General features: G+C 39.6%; 1 protein-coding gene across 1 annotated transcript; it reads left to right on the top strand.

Moving 5' to 3' along the window:
* The first annotated feature begins 8,613 nt into the window (after positions 1-8,613).
* Positions 8,614-15,548, top strand: BTBD3 (BTB domain containing 3). The gene is made up of 4 exons (XM_010167043.1): positions 8,614-8,936; positions 9,515-9,605; positions 10,088-10,206; positions 14,214-15,548. Exons 1-4 carry the CDS (start codon positions 8,614-8,616, stop codon positions 15,244-15,246), a joined length of 1,566 nt encoding a protein of 521 aa, XP_010165345.1. The 3' UTR covers positions 15,247-15,548.
* The last annotated feature ends 7,052 nt before the right edge of the window (positions 15,549-22,600 follow it).

Genomic DNA, 22,600 nt, shown 5'->3' with positions numbered 1-22,600 from the left:
CATGTTGGTTGTCAGCAATCACCTCCTCATTTTCTATGTGCCAAAAAATGTCTTCATGCTTAAAAGTATATTCTGAAACCAGAATCTGAGGATCATGTCCATGTTCATCTTGAAAATTGATTCCTGCAAAGTAGCTGCCATTCACTTGGGACAAGGAGGAGAAATTAATCAAAATACTAAAGCGTAACTGATCTAATAAGCAAGTGTAACTGAAATATTTGCAGCAAAGGAAAGGAAATCTCATTTTCTGGAACAGTTAAGATAAAAATTTGGCAACATCTTTATTCCCTGGTGGAATGGCCATTCAAACAGCAGCTGCATGTGCTGTGGCAGTCTGGAAACAAGGGCAAGTGACAAGATGCGCAGCTTCTAACATGTGGCAAAGGAAGATAAATTCAGTACAAGTGCAGTTTAATGGCTGTCATGTTTGGTTCCATTCCCTGAACTATTTGGATTCAGCTCAGATTAGCAGCGATTGGTCTTTTTTATCTAAAAATATGAGTTATTAAAGAATTGTCAAAAAGTTGCAGGAGTTGTTATCCGTGAGATTTGATTCTCACTTTTGAGACGTGAGAGTCACTGAGTTTGAGAATTAATTTCTTACCACATGCTTGTTTTGCCAATCGACGGACGGGTTCCTCTTTCACTAACTGGGATAATTTTCCTCTTTTGTAATTTAAAATGCAGTAGAAACAAGAAGCTGGAACAATTTTTCCCCTTTTTAAAACTAATTTAAAATACTTTTACTGAATGATTCCAGGTATGTTTTTCTACTGTCAGTGCAGGTGTGCCCAATCACTGATCTGCTTTGCATTTTTAAGCCACGTGTTTTACAGCTGGTGACGTTTAGGGAAATATGGCTTGGCATGAGGTACTTTTCCTATGACAGACCCTAATGACATTTACATTACAACACCTAACCAAGCTTTCCACAAGTCCCCTCTGTTTTTCTTTGTTGGAAGTTGCTGGTAGCACCACAGTCCCAGAAGACTGAGATTTGCAGGGCACAGAACAGGTATGATGTGGGTTGTAGCGATAGCCTCTCCCCTTCTTTTGTCCCGCAGGGTACTTCAGTGCTATGGTTTGATGTGGTGAATGTGGGTAACCTGCACATGAAAAATGTAGTCCTTGAATTATTTGCCAACATAATCAATGGTAATGCAGTCCCCTGGGGATACTCATGAGGTATTTACTCTTCTAGTGCCATTAGGTCTCCAAGTGAGGACTTACTGAGAAGGTGTTTTCTCTTTATCTGTGTTAGCGTTTGCATTTTGCAGCCTTACTACGTGTAGGACAGAGACATTTGGGACCCACCAATGTAAAGGAGCAGGACAAGTCACCTTCCAACCTGCCTTTTATAGAGCCTATATTAATTAACTGTTCAGTTTAAAAAGACTAGTTTCTGAGCTGAGTTAAAATTAGTATAAAGGTTTGTCTGCATCGGCAAGAACTGCCTGTAAGATAGGAAGTTCTGTCTGTAGTCATCCGACCCCGACCTGTCCCTTGAAATAGGCAGTCTGTGAGTACTAATTGTAGTGGTGGTTTTTCTGAAATGCACTAGGATCACTAGCTTCTTTCTCACAGGGCACTGAATGATCATTAAATGCTAATGACTTTTGATTACTGTTGACCTCGGTCAATTTAGAATTAGTGACCTAGAGATGAAAACCACTGTATCTCATTACCAATTTCCTGAGCTATCTGATCTTTCCTTTGCAAGTCAGTTTTGGTAAGAGGCAGAGTAGAATTAAAGTTGACCTCTGTCTTGGAAAAAGGGTTGAATGCTTTCAGATTGGCAATATCATGTTTAGAAATAATTTAAAAAACCCCAAAAACCAAAAAGGCAGCCACTAAGAAAGAACTTATTTTTTGACCCTACAGATTATCAAGAGCAAAACTCAATGTGAAATGAAATGGACAAGCTAGAGTAGTAGTGATGGGCAAGAAATGCATAATTTGTCACTTTTAAGTTAGTAGAAAATCAGTTTATCTCCTGTAACCTTGAATTTCTCATTTTGTAGTTGCAGGTTTTCTCATCTCCGAGTTCATTTATAATTCTCGGTTTTACTTTGAACTATCAAGAAGCAAATGAATGTTTATAGAATAAATTGCAAATTCTGCTCTGGGATATTTTCTACCTGTTGTTTCCAAACTACGACACTAGGGACTATGTCTCAGCAGGCTTGTAAAATCGTATATTTCGTGTTGTAATGAAGCATTTCACGTTATTTCTTTCCATATGCACATAAGAGAATGTTTGTGAGATAATGCACTGTAACGGGATCAGATACATCACTCACTGTAGGTTGTTTAACGTAAGCCTTTCTTGATATGTTTGTGGTTTATGTGGACTGCCATTCGTGCAGCAAGCAGAGTATTAAAATAGTAATCATAGAATGGTTTGGATTGGAAGGGACCTTAAAGATCATCCAGTTCCAACCACCCTGCCATCAACACGGACACCTTCCACTAGACCAGGTTGCTCAAAGCCTCATCCAGCCTGACCTTCAACACTTACAGAGGGAAAGGGCATCCACAACTTCCTTGGGCAACCTGGGCCAGTGTCTCACCACCCTCACAGTGAAAAACTTCTTCCTAATATCTAATCTAAACCTCCCCTCTTTCAGTTTAAACCCATTTCCCCTTGTTCTGTCATTAGTTGTCCTTAGGAAAAGTCCTTCCCCAATGAAAATACAAGAGAATTTTAAACATGTTTTTTCTTGCTTGCTTTAATATATTTGCTGTTCATTTGTTTTGGCCCAAATGGGAACAAAATCTTTTAAAAGCAAAAATCAACAGTGTAGAGAAGTCTTATGTGTTATGTTGTGTTTGGGGTGTAAATATAAAATTACCAAAACTCTCAGTGCAAACTTTAAGCAGCTGAGAAAGTAACAGGAAAAAAATGGCAGTGGAAGATGTTGCACTTGGTGGAGGAACAGGTTCATGGTGATCCAAGAGAAATCCACACAGAAGGAAAGTGGATCTTTATTCCTGAGTAAACATAGGGCTAAATGTTATTCTTAAATATGTTTTGTTTTGATTGCTTTGTCTTAAAAAGGATACTGCTGTAGAAAAAGCAAAAGAGAGCAATTAAAATGATTGTAGATACAAAAATATCAAATTAAAAAAAAAAATGAGGTTGCTTTGGTGGAGAGGCCAGTAAGAAGTGCCATGCAGAGACATTGCCTTTGTGCTAGCAAATAATACAAGAATGAAAGAGTAAAAGACATCTGAATACTCATTCCTTAAGCTTCTATTTTATGTAAATTTGTGTTTCCCAGTTGACTGGGCTGCTCAGGGCTTTCTGCTTTTGTTTTCTTTAAAGCATTAAGAGCCTTTAGGGAAAAAAAAAATTAAAAACTATCTTAGTGGATAATATTATGCAAGATATTTAAATCCTCATACTTTAAAACTAAATGCTAAGCAGAGTTGAGAAGAATATTTGCCAACAAGTGTGTTGCTAGTATAGCATAAAAGCTATAGCAAAATACATTTCAGCTATTTTGAACTTTAGTTTAAAGCTTCTAGTGTTGATTTAAGATGCAGTTCTACTCTGATGCTGTTCATTTTCCAGCTCTTGGCAATTCTGGGAAGGAAACTTGTTTCTTAGCCTATGTTCTGGCATCTCTGAAAGTCTTTACAATTTCACCCATCTTTCTCCCTGCTTTTAGTATTTTTTTTCTCTTTCCACCATAGAAGACCTTACTGAGTAAGTCTTCAGGGCCAGCTTTTCCATGCAACTTACAGAAGTGGATGCAATCTTGGTTACTTTCAGTGCTGCCAATCAGAGACTTGTGAGAAAGGAGGCTGGAAGATTTTGTCAACTGTAATGCATTTTTTTTACTTGAGGAAATGAAGAGTAGAGCTATCAGTCCCCTTTCCAAATGAGCGCTTTTACAAACAAAAGGGTTGGAGTGGTGATTGGGAAGGATTCTTCCAGGTGACTAAATAATTAATAGATAGGTAAACAGATCTTGGCTGCTCAGCTGTGTGGTCTGTTCAGTTTTTTGGTTTTTGAACTCATACGTACATTCCATTTCTAAATGAATGCTTAAAGTCAACTTAAATTCAATGAAAATTAGCAGTAGACAGGTGGGTTTGTTAAAAAGTAACATTGTGTGTTTATTTTGGTTAATTGAGATGTATCCTCTGAAATTTGTTTCCTTGTAAGGGGAAATCCAGAATTTAAACAAAGAATGTTAATAATGCATAGGCATAATAACTGCCAAGGGAGAGACTTGGCAACTTTACAAAAGAGAAACATATGCATTTTCTCATTGCCTACTTGGAATTCATTCCTTTATTAATGATCTGGTTGTAACAGACAATTGGGAAATTTGATGAAAGCTTGGGGTTTTTTTATAGAATTGTCCAGTTCCTGTTACTACATACAGAACAGACCTGTAAGCAAGAGATATGGAAAAACATGACTTAGGAGAAGGGTTGGGGGGGGAAACAAAAACCAAACAAACCTGGGTATACTTGCTATTGTGGTGGGAAAGACTGATGTAATATGAGGAAGAGTACTCCCATCAACCCTGGAAATTAAATGGTTTCTCAATTAGATGTTACCTTTAGAAAGGCATAATTATAGTGGTACCATACTGCTAAAAGTTGTACCAAGAACTGGGCTATGCTACAACTCCTCTGCCAACCCTCACAATGGTGTCAAGGTATATTATGGTCTTAAGGGATAAACGAAACTGAGATTGCAGACATTTGGATTTGAACAGCAAAATTGATGCTTCAGTTGTTTACAGTATTTGGTCAGGAGTTGATTTCCAAGAGCTTGTAACTTGCTCCTAATAATTTGAAAGGAGCATGTAACTTCATGTGTAGTATCTCACAGCCTTGGAATATAGTCCTTTACTTAATTCTTCACCTCTGGCATTTTGGATTTTCATTAGGCTGGTGTTAAAATTTAAGTGTGGAATTTCCTACACCCTTTAAGTTAAAATATTTCTGACTTTACTACTTTGCTTATAAAATAAAGATTTATGTGTCTTTAAAGAACTCTATTTCCCTTTTTCTAAGTTGTACATATCAAGCTTGGTTCTGTTAATATATAATGAATGAAGAAAAATGAGAATTGCTGAAGAAGATTAGGAACAGATCGTAATAAGCTTTCAGAAATTGATAGATCTTCGGATGAAAGAAGGTCAGTTTTCTTGATGCTCTTGACAGACTGATTTGAACTTGGGATTTTGACAAGTCTTTCAACAGGGAGTAGCTCATAGGTTGATGCTGATGTATTGATTTATAAATTCATTAGCAGTATGTGTATAGTAAAAGAAGAAAATGTTGGAGGAAGAGAGATAGAAGTTACTGCCAAAATGGAAAGAGTAGTGAGTGCAACGGGAACTAATTCTTTGGGTTTTGTTTTTTCTCCCCCCTCCATTTCACATGCATTTAATGACTGGTTTAGGAGACTTAGTTTCTGAGCTGATGAAGTGCAGTGGAAGGTGGTATCAAGTCTGTAACAGGTTTGTAGTTTTTCATAGGAACTTTTGGAGTCTGTTGCGGAGTAAGAACTATTTTCCAGCTATAGCAGATTTTGGCGGGTGGCTTAAGAACAGACGAAGATGTCTGTTAAGTTTTTTATTTCCTGGGATGGGTTATTTCTGGATTCAGGCAGAACATAATTCAATTGCAGCTTCTCCCTCTTTTCCTTCCCCAAGAAATTACAACATGCTCTCTGTGCATCATGTTTTACAGAAGTCAGGGGTATGGTGGACTCCTACTACTTGATGTTTACAATCTGTTTTTCCCAGACTGGCTTAAACTGTCCGTCTGTCTCTTCTGTAGCCTCCCAGTGACCTTATCTGGTGTGTCTGTAATCTTTGGATTTACACTGGTCAAATGGTTTGAAAAAATGTGTGAGGACCTTGATTTTTATATCCTTTGGTAGTCTATAAAATGGATTTATGGAACGAAAATCAAATTTCCCATATGAATCTCCTCACCCCTGCTATCTTTTTTACCTTCTGCCAACTGCAATGCTGAGAACCAGATTTTTTTGAAGAGTGCGTGGTTTTTCTGTTATCTCTAAGGGTTTTTTTTAATGTCTTCCTTCCGAAATGTCTTTCATGTGCAGTGGCAAAAGGATTATTCATGTAACTAGGACTGGGGGGAAAAAAAAACTTCTGCAAATTCAATAAACTCAAATTTTGTGCTGAGAATACCTGCTGTGTCCCTGCTAAACTCTCAGCTGTGTGCAGTTATAAACATCCCATCTGTGGGATGAGTTCTCCTTTTCCCCTTCTTTTACCTCTACAGTTCAATATGGCTTAGATTGACTTGGAATGGAAACTAACAATCTATTGCAGATGAAAAAGGAAACCAAGGAGAAAGGGGTGGAAGAAAAAAAAATCAACAACTTTCTAGAAAATATTTATTTGGAAATTGCATAACCTGCCTCCCAATGTATAAAGGAATTGTGATTTTCAACCACACCAGGCATAATTTACCATCTTTTAAATTACAGTTGAAGGTGATTTTGCACTAAGATGTTGGGTTGTGAAATGTAGCAGCGGGGGGATGGATGCACATGGTTCTGTTTCCCCCTTCCCTGAGCAGTGACTCTCATCAGAGGGGACAGATGTGTGCCTGGAAATGGTATCATTTTAAACCACTGCAGCAAAGTCTCTCGATGGCCAACTGCCAGGGTGTTCAGTTAGTGCTTAATATGGAGCATCTCCCAAGGGGATCTGATAATCTTTGCAATATATGCACTCAGGTTTTACAATTTGGGGTTTAAAGACACTTGGAGATTGTGAGTTACAAAGCTGTGATTTGAGCAATTGTGATGGTGTTTCAATAAATAGCCCAAGTAACGGTTCTGTGCTTCAGTTTGAGTCAGTGGCAGATTTCTGTCAGAGATTTCAGCAAGGTCAGCCATTTCTCCACCAGCCTTCGATCACTTTAATTTCACTCTTATGCTCTTGTCCAGCAAAACTAATTAAGGTGAAAAATTGCTAAATTTGCTTTGAAAACTTGAAAATAATTATGAAATTCTATTTTAAGTATCCCCCAATATTTTAAGGTGTGAAATGTTGACACCTAATATCTAATATTTTTTATTTTCCTGCTTTTGCTTTTAAGTGGCTATGCTGGAAGTGTTCAAGGCCAGGCTGGATGAGGCTTTGAGCAACGTGATCTAGTGGAAGGTGTCCCTGCTGCTGGCAGGGGGGTTGGAACTGGATGAGCTTTAAGGTCCCTTCCAATCCAAACCATTCTGTGATTCTATGCTTGCTTCCAGGTTTGTTTTGTTGGATTTTTTAATGCACTTGACCTACTATTAAGGAAATCTGATCTAAATTTAAGTTCTAAGTAAACTAATGACTGAAAATTAGTCTTCTTTCCTATTTAAATGGTTCAGTTGGCATAGCTTATATTCTGCTTATTTCAGAAAGTATTTGTGAATAAAATTGGAGTGTGTTTGCATCTCAAGGAGTGATTTCAGCCTGAGACTCTCTAAATCATTCGGACTTTTTAATTTAATTCTTTGAAATATTGATTAAATATATTCACTCTGCTTTGCTTTAATCTGATTGCACATCTAGAAATTTTCTTCTGATGTGGTGCAGCAATGTCTGGTGTAAGCTGGCTTAATTAGCACCGCTTAGTGATTTGGGACCCCTGCCAAAGGCCATTTTCTAGAAACAGAAGGAGTTAAAGCTGAAGCTGTGACCTCATCTCTATTCACGTTACACTGGAGTAGAAGCTGCGCTGCAAGGGATTGTTTAACTGCATCGCTGTCTCTGCTGCTGCTAGCTGCTTGTTTTAGTTGGGTTCCGATAGCTATCGCGTGCTTTTGCTGAAATGCTCTTATGGCAGGGATTGTGGGAATACTAGAGACATATGAAGTCATGCTAATATTGACTGCATGTGGAAATAGCTCCCATGGAAATATTTAGACTCAAAATACATCTTTCTACCCAATTTCAACTTTTTATTGCTTCCCCTGTGAAAATTCAAGCAGCAGCAAGGAGAGCTAAAACACACATGCTTCTGGCCAGTCATGCACTTAGGCAGCTACACATAACATTTCTTACTTTATTCCTTAGTGCTGGGTATGAAATGAGGAGTGCAACTGCTGTCACTTTAATGTCAGAGCGGCGTACGTTACAATAGGTGTCACTGTGCGGCTGGCTCCAATCGTTGTTGGTGACTTCAGCTATTGGCTCCGAACGCTGGCTGACTCCATCTGCAGAGCTGCAATACCTACTCTGTTCCGAGCTGTTCAACGCACGAGTTCAGCTCTCCGAGCAGGCTGGCAGTGCTACCCTGTGCATCTCTCTAGCCCCCCTCAGATAGCTGGGGCTACAGCCACACATGGACCCTCTTCACGGGGTTTAGTGCTTTCAGGCGATTCCTGATCAGGAAATCTGGAAAAAAAGCAAACTGGCAGGAATGATGGGGATGTATTTAATGATTCAAGTACTGGATCAAACTTAAAGCCAGTTTCTTACTCGGTGCACTGGAAAGGTCACCTTGTCTTGCTGGAAAAGAAGCAAACTCTCAGCTCTGCTGCTCTCTGTTTAACAGCTTCCACGTGCATTTCTGAATGTTCCTAGCTAGTTAGGCTATCTGGCTTTACAGACAGGTATACTCATGGTAGATGAGAAAGGAAAGAACATGAAATGTCTCACCTTCTTCTTGATGCTTCCAGAGACGGTCAAGAACAGGTCAAAGAAGAGCTCTAAGAAGGGAAATAGCAGCAGTAGTAGCAGCAGCAAATTGCCTCCAGTTTGCTATGAAATCATTACCTTGAAGACCAAAAAGAAGAAGAAGATGGCTGCTGATATTTTTCCCCGAAAGAAACCAGCCAACACTAATACAACTGCTGTCCAGCAGTACCACCAGCAAAATCTCAATAACAACAACACTATTCCGGCACCTAATTGGCAAGGACTTTATCCAACCATCCGAGAGAGGTAAGTTCAGGGCAGTTTATTTTTGCTGTTTGAATGAAGTGGTGAAAAGTAGCAAAATGTTTGTAATGCATATGTTGAGTTAAGCATTTATTTACTGAAGAAAACACTGTTCTCTTTTTTTTTTTTTCTTTTTGTGTGTGAAACAAGTATGCTGGTAATGGAAAATATTTTAATATCTCTTTTCCAGACAGTGCAGCTGTTTGTCTTGAGTAAATAAAAATGTTGCTGGAAGCTGCAGCATACCCATAAAGATTTGCTTTTAGACCTTAGTGAGGATTTTCAGCAGTACATGTGCTTGACTTTGATTTTCACTTTTTGAAAAGTTCTTATAAGTTTGCTTTGTTTTTTTGTTTGCTTTGTTTTGTTTTTTTTTAATTGCACATACCTCCCTCCCCCATCTCCCCTTACTTTTTTCTTTGCTATATTTGTGTGATGATGTGTAAATTAGCTTAAAATAAAGTATGACCTGCTTCTCTTCACTAATATGCAACTTTAAGTTAAGAAACTTAATTTTTTAGGTCTGGAGCAAGCACAGTGTTACTAGGCATCATAAATTAACACACTGCCTCTGTTTGTAGAAATGCAGTGATGTTCAACAATGACTTGATGGCAGATGTTCATTTTGTGGTCGGGCCACCAGGTGGGACCCAGCGGCTACCAGGACACAAAGTAAGCAACAGCTGTATCATCAGCTCGGGCAGGGATGGCCAGAGAGAGCTGGGAGACATCTGGGGACGTCTTGTGGGGCAGGCACAGTTCTGTATTTTAAAAGGCTATGTGCAGTGGGATGGTCTGTCCCTTGCTTTTCTTTGTGTTTTCGGTTAAACAGTATGCTTGTGCTAAGGCAGTCATCGTAAAGTTAGGAATACTGCTTTGTGCTGCTGATTAATAAGACTCTTGAGATTTTCTAGAAATAGTTAACTTCTGTAGTGGATATGAGGTTTTCCAGTAGCTAATGGATATATGCCCATGAGAGTAAAATGCAGGGAAAATGTGTAATTCTGTCTTAACTTTGACTTCATTTCTTACTGAAGTGTGTCTGTAGAGCCTGTCTGTGAAGCCTAGTATGCTCAGAGTGGCTCTCCCACATTGTTTTTGTTAGCAGTGCTTTTCAGTTTAAAGCATGAAATAAGATTTCCCTTTCTCGACAGTACGTCCTGGCTGTTGGGAGCTCTGTATTCCATGCGATGTTTTATGGAGAGCTTGCTGAGGACAAAGATGAAATCCGTATACCAGATGTTGAGCCTGCTGCTTTTCTTGCAATGCTGAAGTAAGCATCGTTCATCTGCTGGATATGTTTTCCTTTTTGATGTGTACATACATTGGTAATGTCAGAGTTAAATTATTAGACTTGTGTATAAACAGAAAGAAAGCAGTTGCTTAAAATATTCTTCTTTTTGTGTTGCAAGTATTTTAAACTTTTACTTCATTTTACTCTTCCCCCTTTACTTCCAGGCATGCATATATTAGACTAATGTAGGCAGTTATAAATAATGACTTTGACAGGGGATCTTTGCGCACATTGTGTACTGTAATGCCTATTGATCTGATTTTTCACTACACGTTACAGAAAGAAATGGAGTTACTAAAAAGAATTGTCACCTGTAACAAAAAAAAAACCAAACAACCTGTTCTACTTTGCAAGCATAGTGAAAAGTTAAAAACACACAAAAAAAATCCAAACCCCAGAATTGCTGGGTTTGTATATTGGTATCATTCCAGCTCTTCTATAAACTTGCTGTGTGCAAGTCTTGTCTTAGAAGAATGACCCTAAGTTATTGAGTATAGCCTGTGAAAATTAAATTTCTCCTCATCTATAATATTGTTTTATTTAGAAAGTGATAAAAAGGCTGTTGACATGAATAGGGTTTTTTAATTTAACAGGGGAAAAACAGCCAGTTTACATGGTCATTATTTTTCTTCTTGCAAACTGCCTAAGAAATGCTATCTTTTCCTAAATGAGGATAATAAAGCAGCTTCCCTGCTGACTTGTCCTTGAATGTAACTATAAACTGTGATTATTAAAGAGAAATGCCCTATCACAGAAATGCTATGGCTTTGAGGGGTTTTTTTCCCTTTAGCTTTTCTAACTGCCATTGCTTTCTGATAAAGAATATACATTAGTATCTGATAGTGATCCTTTTAACATGCTGCAGATTTTCTTGCATGTAATGATGTAATCACTAGCTAGCAATTTATCGCATTTCATAGATTGTTTTGACTAGCTTGTGATTACAAAATGGTTTTCTTTTTTCCTTTTCCATTTCAGTGGCACCGTAGATGAATATTCAAAGTTGCATATAGTTTGTTGCATAGAGTTTATAGGTTACAGTGAACATCAGAAATGTTCTGTGCAAGTGTCAATAACTGCCAGAAAAAGCTGAAGTCATACAGATGTTCTGTAGACCTAGAATATAAAGTTAAGATATGACATTATGTAAATAGGTGCATTGTGGATCCTTGCTTTGGATCTTTCTGGTTTTGTGGGTGTTTTCTGCAGAGCTCAGACTCGTGCTTTACTTTCGTACAGAATTTTACAAGGCACAAATACAAGGTACTTGGGTTCCACCAGCCCCCCTTCCTTTTTGAACAGCAAATCTGTTTCACTGTGGTTAAACATAATTTGCCATATTAAAACTGAATGCTTTCTGAATTTATCATTGAGAAATATGTTCAGACAGCAAATCTAGAAAAGAGAGTATCAATACTGGCATCTCGGTCTTGGCATATTATTCAGCCCATAGCAATTTAGGAAACTATCTTTGAGAGCATGGCCAGAACTATGGAATACTTCACCTTCTCAGCTTTTATTTAAAAAACCAAAAGCCTACAAAAAGTTTGTGGTCTTTGAGGATTTTGAGCTAACCTTGCCAGTGCTAAATTTCCACTGGTGCAGGCATGCCTGAACCTGCAGAGTGCTCCTGTGCCTGCCAACACCAGAGATGTCAGCAGCTGTGACAGTGCAGGGAAGGGATGTTGCTCAGCAGTGCAGCATTCCCCTCATCGCAGGATCCAGTGCATGTGCTGCAGTGGGGGGAGTTTGGGGGGAGCCACAATCCCCTTCACTCCTCTCCCCCAGAGAAATCATCCCTGTGAGTGTTGCTTGCAACTGCTGTGGGCAGTGAGTGGCAACAAGCTCATGATATTGTTGCTGCAGAAGGAAAAGACCTTTTACCCATCCCAAAGCAACCCCCTCCTTCATATGCTGCTTTCTACAGTCAGGAGGGATGATGCATCACAAGATACATTGAGCTTGTTTATGTCATTTTTTCTTGGTTTTGTTTGGTTGTTTGTTTGGGTTTTTTTTCCCCCATGGACAGTGAATTCTTACAGCATACATATTTTTTGTCTTTTACTATACAGAGGGCACTCTGACAAAAAACATCAGGCAAGATGTTGCCAGATTTAACATAGGAAATAATACCTTGAGTGGTAGATACTAATTCTTCTCCCAGTAAAATTGATTCAGCAGTTCTCTACAGTTTTAAAAATTGAGTTAAATTCATAATTTAGCTGACACACTGAATTGGTGGTTTTAATGTATTATATCTTATCTTAATCTTGACTGTTCAAGTTAAAACTGTGGTCTCATCCCAGGATGAATGTGTTACTAAACCATCAAACCCTGTGGTCTAGCAGAATCCTCTGTTTAAGAACAGGATGAAACTGGAACATCAGTAATTGTAGCCCAGAGTCAAGGTGCACTGGCAGAGTGAGAAGTGTGGAATATTGCTGACAGCCGATCTGCGCTGTCTGTTGTAAATCAGTGATACTAGTTCTTCACTTTCATGAATATTAAACTAGCAACTTTTGTACTGTTTCAATTTAAAACAGATGTCATAATTCTCTGCTCTACTAGCAGACAAAGAGAAGTAATAGAAGGGAGAGAAGAGTTGGAAAATCATAAAAACAAATTAATGGATACACTGAAATTTTTTCAACAATAAAGAGCTAAGCCTGTAAGCTGTGATATAGAGATGTGCTCTTTATTGTTACAAATATCCCAGCTGAAACCAAGTAATAAAGGTAAAAAAAAAAAGAGTCTATGTAAGTATTCTTTTCCTCTGTAACCTCTTAGACTTTATTATATTGCTTTAGCAGTATCTGCTTTGAGCATGATTTCTAAGTGTGTCTTGGAAGATAGTACTTTACACCTGCAAAAACACAAATAAAGATATTTACAACTGTAATCAGATCAGTGTAGGTACTAGTTCTACTTTATAAGCACAGCTGTTCTGCAAAGAATTCTTTGTCTTGGGAAACCTTCTAACTAGAAAATTTTAATTAGTACAGGGTCACACACAACTTCAGCTTTACAGGAGGAAGACACTTTTATCAACCGTAACCATCAAGACTTGCTTATCCCTATGAAGAGTAAAATTGCATTTGGCATGGTTTTAGCACATTTTATTCACCAGCTGCAAATGGGGCCCTGAAGCATGAGATATTAAAAAGAACAAACTGTACAATGCTTCATTTCTCTGAGCAATGAATCCCAGCAGTTTAGTCACATAAATAGATTTTCACCTTCAGCTCTTCTACCACGCTAGCATAGCAGTAAAGCTTTTTTCCTCCTTATTCAATGAGACTGAAAGAAAACACTGTGCTAGTGGAGCTATGATGTTGTAAGCATTAAGAAACCTGAAAATTAGAATTCTGTGCCTTTTCCTTTTCTTATATGCTTCATCACCCTGTTTAAAAAAAAAAAAAGGCAACCCCTCCTAAAAAACCCAACCCAGTAGTTACAAAAAGAGACAGAACCTGATATGCTTTGATAGCATTCCTCTTCTTAGACTAGCTAGTTATTCCCAATAAACTTGTTTTCATTCCTGTATTTATATATACACTACAATAAATCATCATTCACCATGACAGGACATCCAGTCCAAGTACTCTTTGTGACATGTGTTCTAGACTGCTGTGTTAGCCAAGTAAGGTAGCCCTTGAGGAGGGCAGGTAGCCTCTCATTAGCCAAAGCACGTGTGGAAAGATGACAGAGATGGGGGGGACGATAGTTTATAAACATAACTCATTGCCTACATAGCATGTGTCCCGAATATGGAGTTTTATTCACCTTATATTTAAGCTTGTTCTCTTTGTGGTCTTACATGAGTGACGAATTTGGTTTGCACTTTCTGGATTTAATCAACATTCCCCGAAAACACTGCTTAATTTTAATGTGGAGTCATTTAAATATCCTTTGTAATTTTCAGATGTTGTTGACAAATGACACTTTTGCACTAAGCAGCAGTGTTACATGCATGTGTTTTGTTTCAGATACATCTATTGTGATGAAATTGATTTAGCTGCAGATACCGTACTGGCCACTCTTTATGCTGCCAAGAAGTATATCGTCCCTCATCTTGCCCGCGCCTGCGTCAACTTTCTAGAGACAAGTCTAAGTGCAAAGAATGCCTGTGTGCTGCTTTCCCAGAGCTGCTTATTCGAGGAACCTGACCTGACCCAGCGCTGTTGGGAAGTGATTGATGCCCAAGCTGAACTAGCTTTGAAGTCTGAAGGGTTCTGTGACATTGATTTTCAGACACTTGAAAGCATTCTCCGAAGGGAGACTCTGAATGCCAAAGAAATTGTTGTTTTTGAAGCAGCTCTGAACTGGGCTGAAGTGGAGTGCCAGCGACAAGAGCTAACGGCTACCATCGAGAACAAGCGCAAAGTCCTTGGGAAGGCTCTGTACTTGATACGCATCCCTACCATGGCGCTTGATGACTTCGCCAACGGCGCTGCTCAGTCTGGGATTCTGACTCTCAACGAAACCAATGATATTTTCCTCTGGTATACGGCTGCCAAAAAACCAGAGTTACAGTTTGTAAGCAAGCCTCGGAAAGGCCTCGTTCCTCAACGATGCCACCGTTTCCAGTCCTGCGCTTACCGCAGCAATCAGTGGCGCTACAGGGGTCGGTGTGACAGCATCCAGTTTGCTGTTGATAAAAGAGTGTTTATTGCTGGCTTTGGGCTCTACGGCTCCAGCTGTGGATCGGCAGAGTACAGTGCCAAGATTGAACTGAAACGACAAGGAGTTATCCTAGGCCAGAACTTGAGTAAATATTTCTCAGATGGTTCTAGTAACACTTTTCCCGTGTGGTTTGAATATCCAGTGCAGATTGAGCCTGACACCTTTTACACAGCTAGTGTGATTCTGGATGGTAATGAACTCAGCTATTTTGGACAAGAAGGAATGACAGAAGTTCAGTGTGGAAAGGTGACTGTGCAGTTTCAGTGCTCTTCGGACAGTACAAATGGCACTGGGGTACAGGGAGGGCAAATTCCTGAACTCATATTTTATGCTTGAATGAAAGTGTGTGGAAACAAAGCATTTTGCTATGAAGAACCTATCTGGTTCAGGCCTACTGACACTTAGCTTTCTCTCTGCAGATATGTGATCAGTACAGGTAATATGTAACTAAATGCTCTTGGCAAGTTACAGGGTTACTATACTTGTAGCATCGTTGGCAATGAACTTGAAGTGTAAAATTTAAACTGGAAGCTCTTGGGAACAAGGAAGTTTTAAAGGCTTTGTAAGCAGAGTGCCTGTTTGCTGGTGATGGTGACCCTTTCTTTGATGCACCTGTGAATCACCAGAGGATGTCCCCCTCTTGTATCTCAGTCAACACTGTCTTCATTCATCCATTTTCTCTTCTCCATGTTCTGCTTTCTGCATGTAATTATTTGGGGAGGAGGGGGAAGAAGATGAAGAGCCTAATTTTATAGCTTTTTTTCCTGTCTACTTTTCAGACTCAAGAGATTCCAATAATGAGCTGCTTTTGATCATGGGAGCTGAAAGAAGTGCTTTGGTTGTAAGCAGAAAAAGCATAGGTTTAAACCTTCATCCTGTGAGATTCTCCTGCAGCCAACTGTTTGGGTTGGCTGCAGGGGAGGATGGAGAGAAGCAGGCAGCTTTCAGGAAGCTACACAGCATGCTGACCATGTCCACAGTGCATGGACATGTTTACGGTGAAAGGGGGATGTGGGCTTGGCAAGTTACCTTGAGAGTTCATTTTCTAGCAATCCCACCTCGAAGGCAAGGAAGTACTTGCACATGTCCAAATTGTACATGCAGCTCTTGAAACTCTACTCCCATGACCTAGTTCTTGCTACATTGAAGCTGATTTGCTATTTAAATGGCTTTTATTTGAACCCTTGCTAAATAAATGGAAATTAATACATATCATCCCATGCAGGATATTTTTTGTTTGTTTCACATTGTTTTTTTTTTTTCTTCCTCTTAAACATGGTAGAGGCAGATTATAGAGCAACAAAAGAATGTCCCAAGCCTGACTTGAACTTTTTTCCATCATATGAGTTTTCTTTTTATTACCATACATTATCAGTGGAAATTCAGACAAAGACAGAAGATTCCCAACTGTGGTTATATTACGCTTAATATATATCATCAGATAACAGTGAAGAGGAGGAAGTCTTCTCTAATGTGTTAATGCCGCATCTCTTGCAGCTGCTTATGGTTACACATGAATTGGAGGATTATGTGGTACAGAACCTTTTCCTTGTCTGAATTTTTTTATTCCCAAATGTCCTGTTATATGTCTGTATTGTTTTTGGAAAAGTAGTAGAGATCATGACTCCTTTTATCAGTATAAATAAGAAATACAGGTACTATTTAGAAATGTATGAAAATCCTTCGCGTTGCATTGGAACAGTTGCTTCTCAGAGGCACGCTACCTATTGTAAAGCATCTCATTCTGATTTCAACTCTGAAGTGGGTTCCGTTTGTTGCGTACGTTTTAACGAAATGAGAGGACCAAGTGATTCTTTAGACAGACTGGGGATTAATATTATAGTGTATCAACACATTAATGTAGCATAACCCTAAATTCACTTGTCAGTTTCGCAATAAAAATGTTTTTCTCATATGATTTCTTACCAGTTTAATACTGTTACTCTTAAGTGTTTTTTGACGGTTGGAATCCTGGCCCCTGGCCATTGTAAAGTGCCAGTACATCTTTGCAGTGTCCAAAATGCCATCTGAAGTAAGGAAAACTGGAGCATAGAGATCAAACACTTAACGGCCAAAGCCCAGATCTTCTCTCTAGTTAATAAAAGGAGAGCCAGGTAAAAAACTGCCCTGCAAGATCGGTGCTTCTCACCTACCTTAATGTTTAATGTTTCACATCCATCCATCTATCCGTGTGTGTAGGCAGTGTTCTTTCTGAAATATACATACCCTCAAAATACATAGAAAAATGTTTTGGTTTTTTGTAACAGATGTACATAATCCAGACTGTTAGTGAAATCTAAACAGAATGCTCCATGGAAAACTCCCAGAAGAGACATGTAAAAAACCTCCAGTTAATTATATTTAGATCTGCAGCCTAAAATAGACAAGAGTATAAATTCTATGGGCTGGAGGAAGAGTTGCTGAAGAGACTGCAAAAAGGAATCTAAGATTGTGAAGAGGTAATGGTCATCTACTTTTAGACAACATCTGAGCAGCAGTTCCATTTATTTAAATGCATTTGAAAGCAGAGAAAGATGCTAATCAGCTGATTAAGTTTTCTTACAGCAAGCGGTTGATGTAGGTGTAATTACTCAGAGTGATGATCATATTGACAAGTTGCTTGCAGTAGCAAGCTGCAGTCTGAGTTGTTTGGAAAAAAAAATCAGGTGCCTCAGCTGGTGGGACAAATCAGAGAGTACTGCACTGGTATAACTACACTTGTGTTCTCACATTTAATTTTTTTGTTGTTTTTACTTTTCTGCAAATAAAGGCGAGGAGGTGTCTGCTGTGTTCACTGGCTGGAATAGAAGTTAGGAGATCAGAATACTGTAATATGTAGCAAATGAGCTGTTATTTATTTTTTTGTTTTTAATTTGCTTCTTTTATGACATTTTTTTGACGAAGTAGGATGAAAGCTGCCTCTAGCTTAATTCCTCTGAATCCATTCCCGGTTTCAAGAGCTGGTGCATGTAAAATTTTTCAATATGGATGAATTAACATAAGCACCCCAAAACGCCTTTTGATGCTTACTTGACTCTGAGCACAACTTGATGCTAGCATGTGCTGGTATATAAGTAGGTGGCTAGTACCAGTCACCTTAGGACATCAGAGCCCTTGAAGAGATGTCTAACTGTGATTTGGTTGGTTTAGCAGTAGCATCCAAGCTTGAATACATTGACTGACATTTTGCAAGCAGCAGCCAGATCAACCTGGAATGTCAGTGTAATGTCTATAGAGATCCTTCTGTAGAGTCTGTCTGAAACTGAACCTGGCTATCTTTGCTAGTTGTATGTTTGATTTTCCTGGTGAGGGGAATCTATATGATAAGAGAGTATAGTGTAATATACTTTCTGCATATCTAAAATAGTATTTAAGTAAACATTTTTCTACATACTTATTGCACTGAACTGTTTGCGGGTTTGGTTTTTCTTTTTCTTTGTTGTGATAAACTCAGCTAATTTCAGGTCCCAGCACCCGTTTGTGCTGGAGCAGTGTTTGACCTTAGCAGGCTTACAGCATTATTTATAAAGGACAGATATATATAAATATGAAGTACCTCATGTTGAATGTTATTGTACTGTATCTTTAATGTCACAGTGCAGATCTTGTTGGACTCATGAATGTGTATAATCGCGTTAAACATACAAATAAAAATGGTTCTTAAATAGTTGTTTCCTGCAGTATCTTTGAAGCATGAGCCATGAAAGCCTTTACTTAGTTATCTCTTTTAGTGATTTCTATTGTTGTACAGTTGTGCACAGATATTTGTTGAGTTTATGTATTCAGAGATCTTTTGATCCTCAAAGAAGCAAGAGTCTGAGGAAAAAACAAGGAAGAACAATGAAAATGTTAATCAGTTACATTGTAAAAAGGTTGACTGTTAACCTAATGAGCCAGAGCGAATGAATTCATTTATGTGCTTTATGAAAGACCTTGTCTACTGGCATTAATATTTTAATGTTCTATTAATATTATCAAGTATGGGGAGATGAAGGGGGGAGGGGCTCGTGTTTATTCTAGAAGGCAGTTGGCACAGGAAGCGCAGTGGTTTTTCGTTTCTGATGTATCAGAATAAAGGACATCATGCCAAGATGCTGTTCTCTGCTAAAAAGTTAATTATTTAATATTATTAAGAATTCTGACTGTTTTCTTGCTTAACAATTTTCTTCCAGGAGATTTGAAAATTCATTTTAAATACTTTGATGGTCAGTGAAGCTGAAGCCCCACTTCATGTTATCCATCTCCCAGACCTTTCAGAAATTTACTAGCCAATGATAAGAAATACTCCACAGTGTATGAGAGACATGGAAATTTAATTGAGGAAGTATTCCTCAGTAATAACAGTACTTTTAGACTTCATCCAAAATTCTGATTAAATGGTATTTATAAGCATCAAAATTGTCACTTTTGGTAAGTTGTTTTTCTAGAATTTTTATTGCAGTGCTTGGTACCACACTGCTACATTCTTGATCCAAATTCCTTTATGTGTCCAGTGCTTCTCATTAGTCTGGAACTGGCTTTAAACAGGAACTGTCCTGTACATTATTCTGTACTAATGATACTCTTAAATATGTGGTAGATACCAGGAAGGATGACATCGGCAGCAGCAGTCCAGCTAGGTTTGTTACAGCAGATCGGTGCTGCTAGCAGCCTCAGTTTCTCTGATAAACAGCTAAGAGCTAAGTGGAAATGATGAGTAAAGGTTGGTCTACCTCATCCAAAAGGACATTGTCCTCTCCTTCTGGCTGAAATCTGACAGAGGTGCGCTATGACACTTGCTTTGGAAATTGATGTTAGGTAGAGCTGTGTCAATCTCTTACGCTGTGTTCAGTGATGCAGGGAAGCATGTGTGTATTCACACCAGGAAAAAAAAGGAGTTTGAAGTGGAAGGAAAAAGGTGATGGGATGTTTCTGAGTTTGGGAGGAAGAAGAGTCAAAGAGCTGCATTCAGTTATTTGTCTCACAGGTAAAATCCTGCTTTGTGGAGAAGGACTTTCTGTTCCCACTTAGTTGGAAACTCCTCAGGAGCCAACAGCCACCACCTCTTATGAAGGCAAGGTCCCATCTCAAACAGGCTCCTTGCGAGTGCTGAGCTCTCGGGAGGTAGGAACTCAGGGTTTCTTGGCCTCTGATAGGCAACACTGCTTACCATACAGGCCAGGACAAGCCTGTAGCTCCTTAACGAAGCCAGCTGGGACTGCTGTAAACAGGACAGTCTTTGTGGACCTCCCAAGCTCAGCACTCAGTGGAAGCTGAGATCCTGGAGCCAGCCCATCAGCACCATTTGGCCACTGTGAAAAGCAGCAGGTTTTAAGCCAGCCTATTCTACCACGCTTGCAAGCAATCAGTGGGAGCAGGAATACCTGCTGATTTCCTGAAGGCAGTGAAAGGAGTTGCTTTCTCACATGGCAGCGTGACCACATTAAAAATAAAATTTAAAAAAGGCTTTTTGGCATGCTGCTCAATTTCCAGAAGTTTGAATTTATTTTCTCCTCAAGATTTCCCCAGAAAGTGAGGCCCTGGCCCAACTGAAATCAGTAGGAGTTGCCCTAGTGACCTCAATAAACCCAGGATTTTCATTTGCAGTGTCCAATTTGTGTGATTATTCGCAAACACAACATAAAACTGCCCAAGAAAAGGAAATTAATTTTGAAATCCCACTGTAATCTGATTATTTTAAATACAGGTAGAAACCTTTCTATTACATCTTACAAAACTCCTGCTCATCAGATTTTATATGCCTGCCCCCTAGCATGCTTTATCTTCAGCCATTAATCTATAGGCAGAACAGTAAATCTGTATGAGGCTTGATGTATTTTTTTTACAATCTGTGTATGGATTTCATAGCACATAAGATGCATAGTATGGATGAAGTATTTTTAAGATTAGGAAGTGTGTGTAAATTGCCCATAGCCTGTTCAGCATGAAGGAAAAACAAAACCAGCTATTTTGCTGGAAGGCATTGGTATTTTGAAAGAGCTTCTTGAAGTCTGCCGAGCTGGTTGATAGCATCAGAAATGCGTTTAAATTATATTAAGCCTTTAATTGTAGCATTTTAGAATTAGCTTTCCATTGTTTTCTATAGACAAAGATAACATAGTTGGCCTTCAGATATCCTCAATCCTGGTCCAACAGGGTTTACGTTTGAACAGATAGTAGCAATTCCAATTTGCTAGATCTCATTTTAAAGCTTCACAGTAACATTAAGTGCTGCTTGGGGAGCATCAGTATTTCAAAAGTAACCATGGCTGGTTTTAGCCTAAACAACAAACAAGGGCTTGCATGGGAAGGCAGCTTCAGTGGTGATGCTGTGGGTACCTACAGAGGAAGGGTTTCCATTTCCCTGAAGGGGAAACATCTTGAGTTGCCTTATGCTGACAGCAACCATGTGCTGAACATCATGTCTGACAATTCAGCAGCCGTGTAGAATTGGAAGGCAGAAAATGCAATGGGGGACCTCTGCATGAAGGCAGCAGTGGAAGTTCCCAGCTGCAGGGCTGTAGTGTGTAAGCTGATTTCATTAGCTGAGCAACTGGGATCATAGAATCATAGACTGGTTTGGGTTAGAAGGGACCTTAAAGATCATCCAGTTCCAACCCCCCTGCCATCAGCAGGGACACCTTCCACTAGACCAGGTTGCTCAAAGCCTCATCCAGCCTGGCCTTAAACACTTCCAGGGAGGAGCAGCCACAGCTTCTCTGGGCAACCTGTGCCAGTGTCTGACCACCCTCACAGGAAAGAATTTCTTCCTAATATCTAGTCTAAACCTCCCCTCTTCCAGTTCAAAGCCATTTCCCCTTGTTCTGTCACTACCTGCCCTTATAAAAAGTCCCTCCCCAGCTTTCTTGTAGCCCCTTCAGGTACTGGGAGGCTGCTATAAGATCTCCCTGGAGCCTTCTCTTCTCCAGGCTGAACAGCCCCAACTCTCTCAGCCTGTCCTCACAGCAGAGGTGCTCCAGCCCTCGGATCATCCTCGTGGCCTCCTCTGGACTTGTTCTAGCTGCTCCAGGTCTCTCTTGTGTTGGGGGCTCCAGAACTGGACACAGCACTCCAGGTGGAGCCTTACCAGAGCTGAGTAGAGGGGCAGAATCACCTCCCTCGACCTGCTGGCCACGCTTCTCTTGATGCAGCCCAGGATATGGTTACTGGCCGCCTGGGCCGCAATCGCACATTGCCAGCTCAATGCTCTTGGTGATTGTGTTTTTTCACAACTGTGAATCCCATTTTGTGTTTTGTTGTTATTCTGGGAGAGTGTCCAGCTCTCCTCTACCCTGAGCTGCCTATTCCTGCTCTGTGCCAGAGGCTTCCATGTGATCAAAGCCCAGTGCTTCCGTGTATGCTGAGACTTAGGGGACTGGGAGCACTTGGTGGAAAGGACTGGCTGAGTGAGGGTGGGACATCCCAACACTTCAGTGAGCTGCTTGCATGCTTTTATGCTTTCCTGAGTGTGCTGAATGCTGACATAGTGCGGCAGGAGAGGGCAGGATAACTCTTGTGTATGTATATATTTCAGCATTCCCTAACCTCACTTCCTCCAGCCAATTGCTGGTTGTGTTTAAATGGGAAAATTAGCATTAATTCACTATTTTTGTATAGTATGAGAGCTGTGATTCTTCAGAGGCTAATTCATGCTTCTGTCATTATAAACTCAACAGTCGCAGTGGGCTGAGGGGAGGTGGTGAGGGCAGGG

Source organism: Antrostomus carolinensis, unplaced genomic scaffold (genome assembly GCF_000700745.2).
Source record: "Antrostomus carolinensis isolate BGI_N321 unplaced genomic scaffold, ASM70074v2 scaffold2054, whole genome shotgun sequence".
Classification (NCBI taxonomy): domain Eukaryota; kingdom Metazoa; phylum Chordata; class Aves; order Caprimulgiformes; family Caprimulgidae; genus Antrostomus; species Antrostomus carolinensis.
Note: the sequence above shows the minus strand (reverse complement) of the source record. Positions and strands in the feature narration are given on the sequence as shown.

Coding starts and splice junctions, on each gene's coding strand:
- BTBD3 (XM_010167043.1), top strand. CDS start 8,614: ATGGTAGATGAGAAAGGAAAGAACATGAAATGTCTCACCTTCTTCTTG. Junction 9,606..10,087: donor AGCGGCTACCAGGACACAAA/GTAAGCAACAGC, acceptor CTTTCTCGACAG/TACGTCCTGGCTGTTGGGAG. Junction 10,207..14,213: donor GCTTTTCTTGCAATGCTGAA/GTAAGCATCGTT, acceptor GTTTTGTTTCAG/ATACATCTATTGTGATGAAA.